Source organism: Gossypium raimondii, chromosome 11 (genome assembly GCF_025698545.1).
Source record: "Gossypium raimondii isolate GPD5lz chromosome 11, ASM2569854v1, whole genome shotgun sequence".
Lineage (NCBI taxonomy): Eukaryota > Viridiplantae > Streptophyta > Magnoliopsida > Malvales > Malvaceae > Gossypium > Gossypium raimondii.
Window position 1 is genome coordinate 57106861 of NC_068575.1, and position 14878 is coordinate 57121738.

General features: G+C 37.6%; 2 protein-coding genes across 5 annotated transcripts; both read right to left on the reverse strand.

The window, feature by feature from the left end:
* Nucleotides 1-87: 87 nt before the first annotated feature.
* LOC105802520 (heterogeneous nuclear ribonucleoprotein Q) lies at nucleotides 88-4661 on the reverse strand. Its single transcript, XM_012634206.2, has 11 exons — nucleotides 4062-4661; nucleotides 3159-3688; nucleotides 2971-3060; nucleotides 2633-2872; nucleotides 2165-2386; nucleotides 1790-2084; nucleotides 1391-1707; nucleotides 1184-1293; nucleotides 1003-1106; nucleotides 804-883; nucleotides 88-720 (listed from the first exon to the last, which is right to left on the reverse strand). Exons 1-11 carry the CDS (start codon nucleotides 4342-4344, stop codon nucleotides 625-627), a joined length of 2367 nt encoding a protein of 788 aa, XP_012489660.1. The 5' UTR covers nucleotides 4345-4661; the 3' UTR covers nucleotides 88-624.
* Nucleotides 4662-8129: 3468 nt separating this feature from the next.
* On the reverse strand, nucleotides 8130-14565 carry LOC105802535 (uncharacterized). Of its 4 annotated transcripts, none has more exons than XM_052624593.1 (12): nucleotides 14005-14565; nucleotides 13102-13631; nucleotides 12914-13003; nucleotides 12576-12815; nucleotides 12129-12350; nucleotides 11754-12048; nucleotides 11355-11671; nucleotides 11148-11257; nucleotides 10967-11070; nucleotides 10768-10847; nucleotides 10585-10681; nucleotides 8130-9420 (listed from the first exon to the last, which is right to left on the reverse strand). In XM_052624593.1, the coding sequence occupies exons 1-11, from the start codon at nucleotides 14267-14269 to the stop codon at nucleotides 10586-10588; spliced, it is 2349 nt and encodes a 782-aa protein (XP_052480553.1). In that variant the 5' UTR covers nucleotides 14270-14565; the 3' UTR covers nucleotides 8130-9420; nucleotide 10585. The 4 variants fall into 4 exon arrangements, with proteins under 4 accessions (XP_052480553.1, XP_052480551.1, XP_052480552.1 ...); XM_052624591.1 differs by lacking the exon at nucleotides 8130-9420 and adding an exon at nucleotides 10072-10416; XM_052624592.1 differs by lacking the exon at nucleotides 8130-9420 and adding an exon at nucleotides 10072-10508.
* Between the last annotated feature and the right edge of the window lie 313 nt (nucleotides 14566-14878).

Genomic DNA, 14878 nt, shown 5'->3' on the forward strand with positions numbered 1-14878 from the left:
CTTATCAACACTTACCTGATGAGTTCAGCCTGCCAAAGTATCCAAAATCCATAACCAAAATGCAAATTAATTACTTAATCCACGCTCTAATACTCAACCCATAGAGTTTGTGATAAATGCTTCCAAATTATCCATGGGTAGGGTTCTTAAATACAAAAGTAAATAATGTTGTTCATACACAGCATATTCTAAGCACTTGCCGTTTCATCTCTAACTGAGATTAGTTTTCCTTACACCATAAACTTGAATACTCACTATCACAAATAACCTGTTTGTGAAACTAGAAACAGTTTGAACCAGCATGCTGCCTCTTTCACATTGAACTTATGCCAAAAAACCTTGTACTACAATGTATGGAGGCTATAGCACTTGGCATGCTTCTATCCAATACCATGGGTACCAAAACCAAAGCTTCAAATGCTCCACACCCTACAGAAGCCTCACTGTCTCTGAAATCTGTTTCATGGACAAATTCACCTTGCTAATACACCTCTCAGGACATACAAACCAACTTCTTCAAGAAGCCTAATCTCCGTTAAAAATGCACACTACTGCTGAAGATAATTATTACACCTCCACGAGTACAACACCAAAAGTAAAGGGATAAAAACAATCTGACTTACATCAGTAGTATGACCCAGAACCACCCCCACCACCCATGTAACTGCTACCACCCATACCGCGGCTAGAGTACATGGATGAGTAGGAGCTACCACCAACCTGCCATGAAAGCAGAAGAAGAACATCGATATAGGCTACTATAATTTTTAAAATATTAAACAAAGGAAAGGAAAAGGGCATACATCAGATCCCCTAGGCATGTAATCACCACCATAACCAGAGGACGAGTACATTCCACCAATATCACTGCTGCTAAACGAACCTGAAAACCAGACCACATGTAAGTCATTAATCCATAAAACACCAACAAGATGCCCACCATATCCAGCAGGAACCCCTCTTTTTTCTTCTTTAACAAGTCAGCAGCAACTTAGAACACACCTCCACCATAGCCCATGCCCTGACGACTGGCATATAGCCCATGTGAGTCCTGACTAGAAATAGAGCTCCTGCTGCCACCATATCCTAGATTGGATCTCCCAAGCCTATCAAAATAAGATAAAAGATAACAAAAGCTCCAGAACAAAGAGAATAAACACCAGAAAGCTCCTAAATAACAAACCTATCACCATATGCATCCACATATGGAGGAGCACCACCAGCAAGTTCGTAGTCTAGACGAGCCCTTGAATGCCTTGGACCATCATCAGCATATCGTGGAGGGACATCATCCTGATTCAACAAGCAAGTACACAGCATAATCAGCTAGGAAATTGTTAAATCATATGCCAATGATGACATAATTACTTGAAGGAACTGTGGGACCAACCATAACAGGATATGGCCTTTTTGAGCCAGAAATAGTGTCATAATCACGGCCACGCCCCTCACGGTAACTAGGAGGAGGTCTTTCAAATCTTTGGGCATATGCATCATCTCCATACGGTCTTCTCGCTGCAGTACGAGATGTGGTTCTAGGCAAATCAAAGTAACAAGAGTTGCGAGAAGAATATTCTTCTCTATATGTGGATCGTCTATCAGGGAAAACCCTAGATCCATAATCCATAACTTCTCTGCTCCTTGGAGGAGGAAGCTCATCGCGTTGACTATAGTCCCTCTTTAAACTACCCTTTGGATATGGCATAACTGTCAAAAAAGATTGAAGTAAGAAATTTAAATCTCGAAAAATGAAGAATTCAGGTAGACGTGAAGCAGAATAGAGCCATACCGGGGGCTCTTCTGTCATAGGATCTAGAAGGGGGAGGTGATAAAGGCCTGCCTCTAGCTGGTGCAGACATGAGAGGACGTCTATCTCTTAGTCCAACAGGCCTCTTTAGACTAGGTGGAGGGGCACGGCTACTAATTCCTCGCATCCCACGAGGGGCAAAACCACGTGAATCAGGACGACCCCATGAACCCCTAACTACTCGTCCAGATCCGCGCCCAGACCTGAAACTATCACGGCCGACGTTCTTACCTCTGCCTCTTTGATGTGGTCTCGATAACCTGGCTCTAACTTTCGCCTGAAATAAAAGAATAACCATTAGACAAGGTAATAGCTAAGTCATGTAAACAACATGGTACACCAAGAACATTGACTAACCTTGATGTCTCCTTCGCCCAACTCGGTATTATTAATGCTCTTAGCACATGTGACAGCAGCATCATGAGTATCAAATGTGACAAAACCATAATCCTTCCTGTCAGCAGATGGCATGTTCCGGGCAAGTTCAATCTTTTCAATCTCCCCATACTTCTTTAGTAGCTCTCTAACGCGATCCTCATCCCAAGAAGGAGGCAGGCAATCAATAAATATGGTCCTAACCTGAACTTGGGAGAAAAAATCATCAAGCTCTCACAATAAAATACATTTATGATTTCCAACAAGCCCCGTAGCTCATGCCACCTGAAGCAAAAAAGAAAAACTGTTTTGTAGCCAACTAAAACTGTTTTGTAGCCAACCACCTCTTGGCTTAGTGGCAAGAGGCATGTGAGGCATGAGAGCTTGGGACCAAACCATAGCAACCCAACCACAAATTATATTAGAAGAAAATTTGTTTTAGTAAATTACCTGTGCCATGATTTCATCACCCGGATCGATGAAGGAATCTGCAAAAGAAACCTTTGCAGGCCTATCAACCCCAAATAAAACATCTCTCCGTTGAAGGCGCTTAAAAGCATCCATCGCATCTGAACGGGATGCAAATTCCAAAAATGCAAAGCCTCGATTCATTCCTTCATTGTTGCTGTCTTCGACCAATGTTAAGTCCTCAACATTGTCAACTCCGTAATGTTTCAACTTCTCTTTCAACTGGAACAACAGTCAATAACGAATACATGTTATCTACTTATAACCATTTACAAAGATGGCCCACTTTCTAGTGACCTTAAATAATCCCATGTACTTACGGCTTCCTTTGTCCATGTCTTGCATATATTACCCAGAAAAAGGGTGTCACTGTCTTGACTTGGGGTAACACCACACTGTTTTCCATTAATCTAGAATTGCAGTCATTAGAACAAAATAGTTTTAAGTTTTAAAGTTGATCCATTTTGAAATTCAAAAAAGTAATATTATTGAAGAACAGAATAATTACCACGGGATTCCTAAGTTCAGTATATGCACGTTTTGCTTGTTCTATAGTTGCAAATCGCAAGAAAGCAAAGCCCTTGTTCTTCTTTGTTTGAGGGTTCATCATCAACCTAACTTCAGCAATTTCACCCACTTGGTTGAACACTTTCCTGATATCATCTTCGGTAGCATCCTTGTCTAAGCCCCCAACAAACACTTCAAACTCTTTACGCTTGCGTCTCTCTTGAACAACTTCATGTCGCTCTTCATGCTCGGTTGCATCATCCAAATCTGCATGCTCTGCTTCCTCCCCAGGATGCTCATCATCATCGGCATCACCTTCTACTTCAATTTCATGAATATCTTCGTCCTCACCATCCTGCTCCTCCTCAATCACTTCCTCTACTTCATCTTCCACTTCATCAGGATCCATCTCCTTCTCGTCATAATCCACCCCACCATATTCTTCAGCTTCATATTCAGGTTCATTATCATCCAACTCTAACCTCTCATCTTTTTCATACTCCTCGATAGACTCCTTAGAGTCATTCTCTTCTGCGACAAAGAAGGGATAGAATAATCAAGGCCAGCCAAGAAGCAATCACCTTAAAGCAATTGATACGAAATTCTAATAGAAACAAAAATATCTCAACAATCCAAATTCTCGTAAAGATAATGATTGTGAACCTTGCAAATTCTCGGAAAGGGAAATAAATGGACAAGGATACGTTTATGTGATACCAAATATGATCCAACGGAAAGCAGACACTTTATAACATGCTAAATTCCAGGAATAGCCCACAAAACTACAATAAAAGCTACAGTTTTGTATAATGGCGACGTGCCATACAATTTTCAAACTTGCAGATGCCCAAATCCATCAGATTGAAAGCAAATCAGATGAACCAAAAGCAAACCAAAGACTTACTCTTCATCGCAACCAACCCATTGGAATTCAAATTTAAACCGGTGTTTTCCTCCTCAACAACCCCTTTCTCCTCGATCACCACTTTTTGCTCCGGAGTTGATTTCTCAACAGCCTTAACGGCCTCCACGACCTCCTCAACTGGAACTGAAGCCTCCTTTGAATTCACGGCCTCGTGTACAGGCTCCGCTGGTGGATTCTCGGATTTGGACGCCCCTCTAGTGGACCTCGGCGTTCTCTTTGGACCACCGGCCGCGGCTCCTCTCTTCACGGTTCTAGGAGGCATTGTTTAGAAACCACACGACTGAGATATCTGAATTCGATAAAGGAAAAAGGGATAATTGAAACTTCCGATAGAACAAAGAGAAAAATTAAAACCCACGGATTGATGAGAACTCCTAGATAAGTCGAAACGGAATCCAAATTAAATATCCTAAGTTAAAGAGAAGTAAATAAGGAAATATCTAAAATCGCAATAAAAAACCCTAACCCTAAGTATGCGAATGAAACGGGGGGAATAGAGAGAGTGACAAAGAGGAAAAAGACGTGAATTTTGTTTTGGAAATCTGGTTCTAGGGTGAATTTAATACACGGTTTGAGGTTGGTCTCCTGGTTTATTTAGATATATATATGCGCGCGCACGGACTATGTCATCGTTTGATATATATAGATCGCTATTTTGAAAAAATAATAGACAAAAATGTGGTCTTTCTTTTTTAATATAGAGAAAAAAAAAGCAGTTGAAGTTTAAATGTGTTTTTTTTTTATCAGTGTCACCTGAAAATATATATTTTTAAAATTTTTAAAATACATATTTTTAATTTAATTTTCTCAACCCAAAATTATTTTTGTTTTATTATAGTTATAGTTATCTATGGTTAATTTCACTTCCCAAAATTTCTTTCTAATTTAATTCTCCCAACAACAAAACAAAGCGGCAGCTAGTGTCCTAAAGTTTGTCTTTTGATTTAATTCAAGCTTCTTCTTTTTCATTTTCTCGTTTTCATCTGATCTTTTTTTCAGCAATTTTCTTTTTTTTTTTGCTTTTTAATGCGTATACCCATAAAAATAGTGATATTTTTAAAAATACGTACTAATACTGTCACGGTACTAATAAAAATTAATTTATTTCCCACGCCATTTTATATTTTTAATATTGTTATTGTAAAAAAATCAGAAAATTGAGTCACGTTTAAAAAACATTTCATTTTTAAAATATAAAATTTTAGATGCATACCATTCTTATTTGTAATATTATTAATCTCTATCTATATTATATTACAATTTTAACTGACATGTTCAATTATAAAGTTACAACAAATTATGTTAATTGAGTAATAGTTCGGTGATATCAATATTATTATCGAACAAGAGAATATGGAAGCATGAATATACTCCCATTTAGGGTGGATAAAGATTATTAGTAATTTTAAGCGTTACATCAATACATATTAATTGAAGATAATTTTGTATGTTCATGTAAATTTTATAAAAAAACTATTTATATGCGATGAAATTCATAGTCAAAATATTATAATTTATAATCTCAACTTTATTATTTTAATTAAATTCATATTTAAATATTTATTAAATTTCAAAATTTATTATGTATATTGTGAATGTGTCGTAATGTAATTTCTTATCGATTTAAATTTACGGCCTAATGATTAAAGATATTATTTAAATAAAATCATGATACACGTTCTACAGTTGATATTTTTTTGAAGTGTTGATATATTATTATTAGTTTAATGAAACAGAGGTATTTCTAATCGGAGAATAAACTATATTGGGCGACGAAGACACGTGGAAAGCATGGAGAGTGAAGCAGCTGACATTATCACCTTGCTTGGATCTTAAGGTAGAAGCTGAAGCATAGCCGCATAGGATCTTCCCTCGCTCGCCTTCTAATCTTACGTGGCACTGTTATAGTACCGTAATCTTCCTCCGTAGAAATCAGTAACGTTGCAGGTTCTTATAAAAATTTTGCGCTTCGTTTTGTAAATTCATATTATACTTTCTTAAAAGAAAATTTATGGATAATTAAGAAGTGAATTTCCACAATAAGAAACTGTTGTATTTTTCTTAATCATTTTTATTGCAATTATTAAACTTAGACCTCATGGATCAAGAAATCAATAAAATCAACAATAAATAAAATATCATCATTTGTTATATTTAATGATTGAGTTTTCTGCATTAAAACCACATCGCACATCCTTTTGCTACTTAAATGAACAATATAAGATAATATGTATCACAATTTTTAACTTGATTTATAAAATTAAAAGATTTATGTTCAATGTCTAATCCTTAATGAACTTACAAAACATAAAAATTAATTATTGAGTTCACTTCAATGGATCATTTAAGAAACAAAAATAAAATAATAATCCACGTAAATATATAAAAGCAAGAAGCAATAATCATTGGCACATTGAGACTTCTAGTCCAATAGGAAGGTTTTCTTTTAAAGATTCTTGATTCCTTTATATGAGAAAACTTATATTTGTAATTATATAATTTATTTAAACCAGTAAATATGTTTAAAACATTAAGATATAACACCTATATCCAACATATTCACTTAACAATATTTGGTACATATAGGGGAGGTTCCATGATTTGGTAGAATCAGGTCACCTGGCAATACAAATAGTAGGTTGTTTGTGTGATCAGTTAAGTAGCATTTTTGTTACATGTCAGTTGTCAAGTATAGTAATAGCACTATGTGATCCTACTTTGGTGTTCTCCTTATAAAAATTGTACAATCGTTATAGTTTCGTAATCTCTCTATGTTCTCTTTTAAAAGATAAAAACAAATGATCATATGCGAGCGAATTCTTAACTAGTTTAAAAGAAATTCACGGACAATCAACTTTGTATGGTTCAACAATGAGTCACTTGAAAATGTATTTAATGGGATGGTTATCCATGAGGACCTGATTGAACCCTTAACAAGTCACTAATTGTGTTGACACGTATAATTGTTAAAGTTTTGTTTCTGTGGACTTGTCAGTCATCCACGCACATTGATTCTTGCTATTAAGTACACATTTTGGGGTTTTATAGGTGACATGTTCGCTGAAGAACAGAATGAATTGGTTGAATCGGCAGCTGAAATGTTGTATAGTCGTATACATGCCCCTTACATATTAACTAGCAGGGGAATGTCTTGCTATGGTGGAGTTGCCGCCGTTTATTCCATACATTCTTTTGCTCTTTGTTGGCTTTGTCATATATTGTTTACAAAGAGCTTACTACTGCGCGGACAACATTATCCTCCATTTGACTAGTCGGATATTCGTCGTCCAAGTACAAACTGTGAAGATATATATTGTCCTCGATCCAAGTATCAAGGCAGCATCCTTTCCAATTTCATCTGCAATTTTACTGGCAATGGGGAATAACACGTTTACTGGTTTTAGGTACTAGCTTGACTTTTTACTACATTACACTTGATTGTGACATTTGATGGACATACTACTGAAATCAGTACTTTCAAAATTGACAAAAATTAATTTATTTTTAAAAAATACTAATGTCGAAAATGGAAGTGACTAAATGGGACTTTTTAACCTTTTTGTTTCTAAAAACTTACATAATCGTTTATCTTTAAAAAGTGCAACTATTTTCCTTTTATTTCTTTTGGCCATTAACATCATAAACTAATTAGTGATGACATGTTGAGAGACACTCCCAGAAAACACCGTCCCATGAATTCAAAGCTACCAGTGAATGAAGTACGTATAAAAGAAAAGCAAAGATGGTGTTGATTTAAAAAATCGATTTCGGAGAAGAAAAGTAGATCGATTTCCATGGAAATACAACATACACGCCGACACATAAACCTGGAACGAAATTGTCAGTAACATCAAATTTTAGCACTTTCAGATGCAAAGCCATTAAACATCTTATGTCGATCGGTCATCATTCATGAGCTTAAATGCAATAGATATTAGTTCATTATTATTTGGAATTTAGTCAGCGATAATAACAATGGATCAATAATAATATTTCTAAACCAAGTTATCGGCATGCTGCACCATCATCAAAATCAAGTCTAGGAAATAATGAAGAATGGGGCAAAAGAGCACTTGATATAAGGGCAAAAAAAAGTCAGGATAAATAATAAGGAAGAAAATGTTTGGGAACAGAGTTGTGCACTAATGTTATCAGCAAAGACCCACGAGCCAATGCCTACCATAGAAGTTGTGCCATTCATCAAAAACAGATATTGCCTTCTCTTCCTTATGCCTAGTCTGTTCATGAAGGCATGCAGTTACGCTCTCACCCCTAATTTTATTACTGAATTAGTAACTTGTGATCCTCTCCTTTTCGCAGGCCAGTCCCAGAGCACATAAGATTTGGACCCCCAAACTCGGAAACAAGCACAGATACAACCAATAAATCCATATATTTGCCAAAGTAACTAAATTTCCAAAGGGGGAAAAAGAGCAAGCCAGAAAAAACACCACAGGCAATATAGTATATACAGCATCATGGTTGCCTTGTTGTTGCACTATCCCGCAAGTTTATTTGAGACCAAAATAACATGAATAAAAAAACTACAAAAGCAAGAACCAGCATCATGTCAAAGTGCTGGGTTGCTAAACAAGTAGCAGTCCTGCTAATAATTTTAAAGCACCAGCCCAAGCGAGATGGAACAAGCATACCAATCAAGTTTTTAACTGTGAAGAGCTCAGTAACGGTGGCAGATCTGGCCAACCATTCGCCTGTTAACTAACAATTTTGATCCTACATTAATACTTTACATGACGTTATGCTTAAATATTCACATTGAACTGAGAATAAACCACCCATGGACTAAATATCATTGAACATAATGAAGACCCCGTAGGTATGACATTATACATCTTGTTAGACCATACTTTTTACACTTCTCAAGCATAAAGTTCGAAGTGCATCTTATTAACTTATAACGTCACTAAAATACTTGGGGGGAGGGAAGGCAACTCACTTATTCTCAAGTACAATTTAGTAAAAAGCCAATGATTTCAACAAATTGCAACTCCAACTAAAGGTTGTGCTCAGTATGTTTTCTTAAAAAAGCATTTTTTAAATCACCAACATAAAAACCCACAGCTTCATTGATTTCTGAGCAAATTAGAATTCTACTTTTCCAAAATCATTTCTCTTCTAAGCCCAATTTGTAAGGCACTGCCTCCACAAGGGTTTCATTTACCAACAACTTGCCAAAACAACTATAAACCATTTCATGATGCTTCATAATGAGAAACAGAAATTTCCCCCAAAATCCATATAACTCAAGTTGGAGAGCACAGCTTCATATAGAGATGCTTCATCAAACAATAACAAGGGAGAAAAGAAATAGCAGCCGCTGTGACATTAGGAAGTGGTCCTTCAGTAAGAAACAGATACTTTCCTATGGGTCATAAGCAAAAAGTTCAAAATCTTTGCCAAGCATACACCACAAGGCCAAGGACAACCCAAAACCAGAAAAATGAAAAAAAATTGAACACACGAAACTTTTCTCAAGAAAGATACCAACAAAAAGAACTAAAAAGTGCAACAGTGACCAAAGAATCAAACATGTCAGGTGTTGAAGCCATGTCCTTTCCTGTACTAGAATCAAGTCCATTTCGTCTTAGTCGGGAATTCCCATAGAAAAATCAAGCCAAAACAAAAGTTAGTATGTGTCTACAGTGTACAAGCTTTACCAGATCAGGTTAAGTAAGTCTTTAATTTCCTCCTGGCATGTACATGGCTTCACAAGCACCACTTCCAAGAATTACAATATGCTTGTACAAAAAAAGCATACAAGAATATCCTCTAAAGATTTCACATAATCTTCAGGTATAGGTACCATTTGATCTCTTAGTGCTTATCACCCTTAAGGAAAGATGTTAATGCCTTGTTTCTTACCTTATCAACACTTACCAGTTGAGTTCAGCATGCCAAATTTTCCAAAATCCATAACCAAATGTAAATTAATGACTTAATCCTCGCTCAAATACTCAGCCCAGTAGAGTTCGTAACAAAAGCTTCCAAATTATCCATTGGTAGGGTTCTTAAATACAAAAGCAAATATTGTTCATATACAGCATATTCTAAGCACTTGCTGTTTAATCTCTACGTAAGATTAGTTTTCCTTACACCATAAACTTGAATACGCACTATCACAAGTAACCTGATCTTGAAACTAGAAACAGTTTGAACCAGCACCCTGCCTTTCACATTGAACTTAAGCCTCAAAACCTTGTACTAACATGTATGGAGGCTATAGCACTTGGCATGCTTCTATCCAATACCATGGGTACCAAAACCAAAGCTTCGAATGCTCCACACCCTACAGAAGCCTCACTGTCTCCGAAATCTGTTTCATGGACAAATTCACCTTGCTAATACACCTCTCAGAACATATAAACCATCTTCTTCAGGAAGCCTAATCTACATTAGAAATGCATACTACTGCAGAAGATAATTATTACACGTCCACAGGTACAACACGAAAAGTAAAAGGGATAAAAACAATTTAACTTACATCAGTAGTATGACCCAGAACCACCCCCACCACCCATGTAACTGCTACCACCCATACCACGACTGGAGTACATGGATGAGTAAGAGCTACCACCAACCTGCCATGGAAGCAGAAAAAGAACATCGATATAGGCTAGTATAGTTTTTAAAATATCAAACAAAAGAAAGAAGGAAAAGGACATACACCAGATCCCCTAGGTATGTAATCACCACCATAACCAGAGGATGAGTACATTCCTCCAACATCACTGCTGCTAAAAGAACCTGAAAACCAGACCAAATGTAAGTCATTAAACCAGAAAACACCAACACTACGTCCACCCCACCCAGGAGGAACCCCTCTTCTTTCAATTTTAACAAATCAGCAGCAACTTAGAACACACCTCCACCATAGCCCATGCCCTGACGACTGCCATATAGCCCATGTGAGGTCTGACTAGATATAGAATTCCTGCTGCCACCGTATCCTAGATTGGATCTCCCAAGCCTATCAAAATAAGACAAAAGATAACTAAAGCTCCAGAACAAAGAGAATAAACACCAAAAAGCTCCTAAATAACAAACCTATCACCATATGCATCCACATATGGAGGAGCACCACCAGCAAGTTCATAGTCTAGACGAGCCCTTGAATGCCTCGGACCATCATCAGCATATCGTGGAGGGACATCATCCTGATTCAACAAGCAAGTACACGGCATAATCAGCTAGGAAATTGTTAAATCATATGCCAATGATGACATAATTACTTGAAGGAACTGTGGGACCAACCATAACAGGATATGGCCTTTTTGAGCCAGAAATAGTGTCATAATCACGGCCACGCCCCTCACGATAACTAGGAGGAGGTCTTTCAAATCTTTGGGCATATGCATCATCTCCATACGGTCTTCTCGCTGCATTACGAGATGTGGTTCTAGGCAAATCAAAGTAACCAGGGTTGCGAGAAGAATATTCTTCTCTATATGTGGATCGTCTATCAGGGACAACCCTAGATCCATAATCCATAACTTCTCTGCTCCTTGGAGGAGGAAGCTCATCACGTTGACTATATTCCCTCTTAAAGCTACCCTTTGGATATGGCATAACTGTCAAAAAAGATTGAAGTAAGAAATTTAAATCTCAAAAAATGAAGAATTCAGGTAGACATGAAGCAGGATAGAGCTATACCAGGGGCTCTTCTGTCATAGGATCTAGAAGGGGGAGGTGATAAAGGTCTGCCTCTAGCTGGTGCAGACATGAGAGGACGTCTATCTCTTAGTCCAACAGGCCTCTTTAGACTGGGTGGAGGGGCACGGCTACTAATTCCTCTCATCCCACGAGTAGCATAACCACGTGAATCAGGACGAACCCATGAACCCCTAACTACTCGTCCAGATCCACGCCCAGACCTGAAACTATCACGGCTGACGTTCTTACCTCTGCCTCTTTGATGTGGTCTCGATAACCTGGCTCTAACTTTGGCCTGAAATAAAAGAATAACCATTAGACAAGGTAATAGCTAAGTCATGTAAACAACATGGTACACCAAGAACATTGACTAACCTTGATGTCACCTTCGCCCAACTCGGTATTATTAATGCTCTTAGCACATGTGACAGCAGCATCATGAGTATCAAATGTGACAAAACCATAATCCTTCCTGTCAGCAGATGGCATGTTCCGGGCAAGTTCAATCTTTTCTATCTCCCCATACTTCTTCAGTAGCTCTCTAACGCGATCCTCATCCCAAGAAGGAGGCAGGCAATCAATAAATATGGTCCTAACCTGAAATTGGGAGAAAAAATCATCAAGCTCTCACAATAAGATACATTTATGATTTCCTACAAGCCCAGTAGTTCATGCCACCTAAAGCAAAAAAGAAAAACTGTTTTGTAGCCAACTACCTCTTGGCTTAGTGGCAAGAGGCTTGTGAGGCATGAGAGCTTGGGACCAAACCATAGCAACCCAACCACAAATTATATTAGAAGAAAATTTGTTTTAGTAATTTACCTGTGCCATGATTTCATCACCTGGATCGATGAAGGAATCTGCAAAAGAAACCTTTGCAGGCCTATCAACCCCAAATAAAACATCTCTCCGTTGAAGACACTTAAAAGCATCCATCGCATCTGAACGGGATGCAAATTCCAAAAATGCAAAGCCTCGATTCATTCCTTCATTGTTGCTGTCTTCGACCAACGTTAAGTCCTCAACATTGTCAACTCCGTAATGTTTCAACTTCTCTTTCAACTGGAACAACAGTCAATAACGAACACATGTTATCTACTTATAAACATTTACAAAGATGGCCCACTTGCTAGTGACCTTAAATAATCCCATGTACTTACTGCTTCCTTTGTCCATGTCTTGCATATATTACCCAGAAAAAGGGTGTCACTGTCTTGACTTGGGGTAACACCACACTGTTTTCCATTGATCTAGAATTGCAGTCATTAGAACAAAATAGTTTTAAGTTTTAGAGTTGATCCATTTTGAAATTCAGAAAAGTAATATTATTGAAGAACAGAATAATTACCACGGGATTCCTAAGTTCAGTATATGCACGTTTTGCTTGTTCTATAGTTGCAAATCGCAAGAAAGCAAAGCCCTTGTTCTTCTTTGTTTGAGGGTTCATCATCAACCTAACTTCAACAATTTCACCCACTTGGTTGAACACTTTCCTGATATCATCTTCGGTAGCATCCTTGTCTAAGCCCCCAACAAACACTTCAAACTCTTTACGCTTGCGTCTCTCTTGAACAACTTCATGTCGCTCTTCATGCTCGGTTGCATCATCCAAATCTGCATGCTCTGCTTCCTCCCCAGGATGCTCATCATCATCAGCATCACCTTCTACTTCAACTTCATGAATATCTTCGTCCTCACCATCCTGCTCCTCCTCAATCACTTCCTCTACTTCATCTTCCACTTCATCAGGATCCATCTCCTTCTCGTCATAATCCACCCCACCATATTCTTCAGCTTCATATTCAGGTTCATTATCATCCAATTCTAACCTCTCATCTTTTTCATACTCCTCCATAGACTCCTGTGAGTCATTCTCTTCTGCGACAAAGAAGGGGTATAATATTCAAGGCCGGTCAAGAAGCAATCACCTTAAAGCAGTTGATACGAAATTCTGATAGAAACAAAAATATCTCAACAATCCAAATACTTGTAAAGATAATGATTGTGAACCTGGTAGATCCTCGATAAGGGAAATAAATGGACAAGGATATGTTTCTGTGATACCAAATATGATCCAACGGAAAGCAAAAACTTTATAACATGCTAAACTCGAGGAATAACCCACAAAACTACAGTAAAAGCTACAATTTTGTATAATAGCGACGTGCCATATAATTTTCAAAAATGCAGATGCCCACATCTATCAGATTGAAAGCAAATCAGATGAACCATAAGCAAACAAAAGACTTACTCTTCATCGAAACCGACCCATTGGAATTCAAATTTAAACCGGTGTTTCCCTCCTCGATCACCTCTTTTTGTTCCGGAGTTGGTTTCTCATCAACCTTAACTGCCTCCACGACCTCCTCAACTGGAATTGAAGCCTCCTTTGCATTCACGGCCTCTTGTGCAGGCTCCGCTGGTGGATTCTCGGATTTAGATGCGCCTCTAGTGTTCCTCGGCGTTCTCTTTGAACCACCGGCCACAGCTCCTCTCTTCACCATTCTAGGAGGCATTCTTTAGAAACTTAACGACTGAAAGATCAGAATTCGATAAAGAAGGGAAAAGGGATAATCGAAACTCCCGACGGAACAGGAAAAAATTAAAACCAACGGATTGATGAGAAATCCGAGATAAGTCGAAACGGAATCCAAATTAAATCTTCTAACTTAAATAGAAAGTGATTTAGAAAATATGTAAAATCGCAATGAAAACCCTAACCCTAGGTATGCGAAGGAAATTGGGGGGGGGTAACAATGAGGAAAAAGACGCGAACTTTGTTTTGGAACTCTATGTCTAGGGTGTGTTTAAATTAATACACGATACGAGGTTGATCTCCGTATTTATTTGGGATTTTTATCGAAATAAAAAAAAATTCCAAAATATTAGGGTTGAAAATTATTTATTAAATTAATATGTTATTATCGAAGTAGGCCGTTTTTATGGGCTAAAAAAGTAAAAGTGCATCAAAAGCTTTGCCTTAACAACTCTGTATCATCGGCCGAATAGTTGAATGTTTGTGCCTTCACCCAGTTTCAAATTCCCTTTTTCATATTTGCTTTCTTCTTTTTAAATATCTTGTTTGAAGCTTTTTCCTTTTTTTAAATTAAATGTTTTTCAGTTTT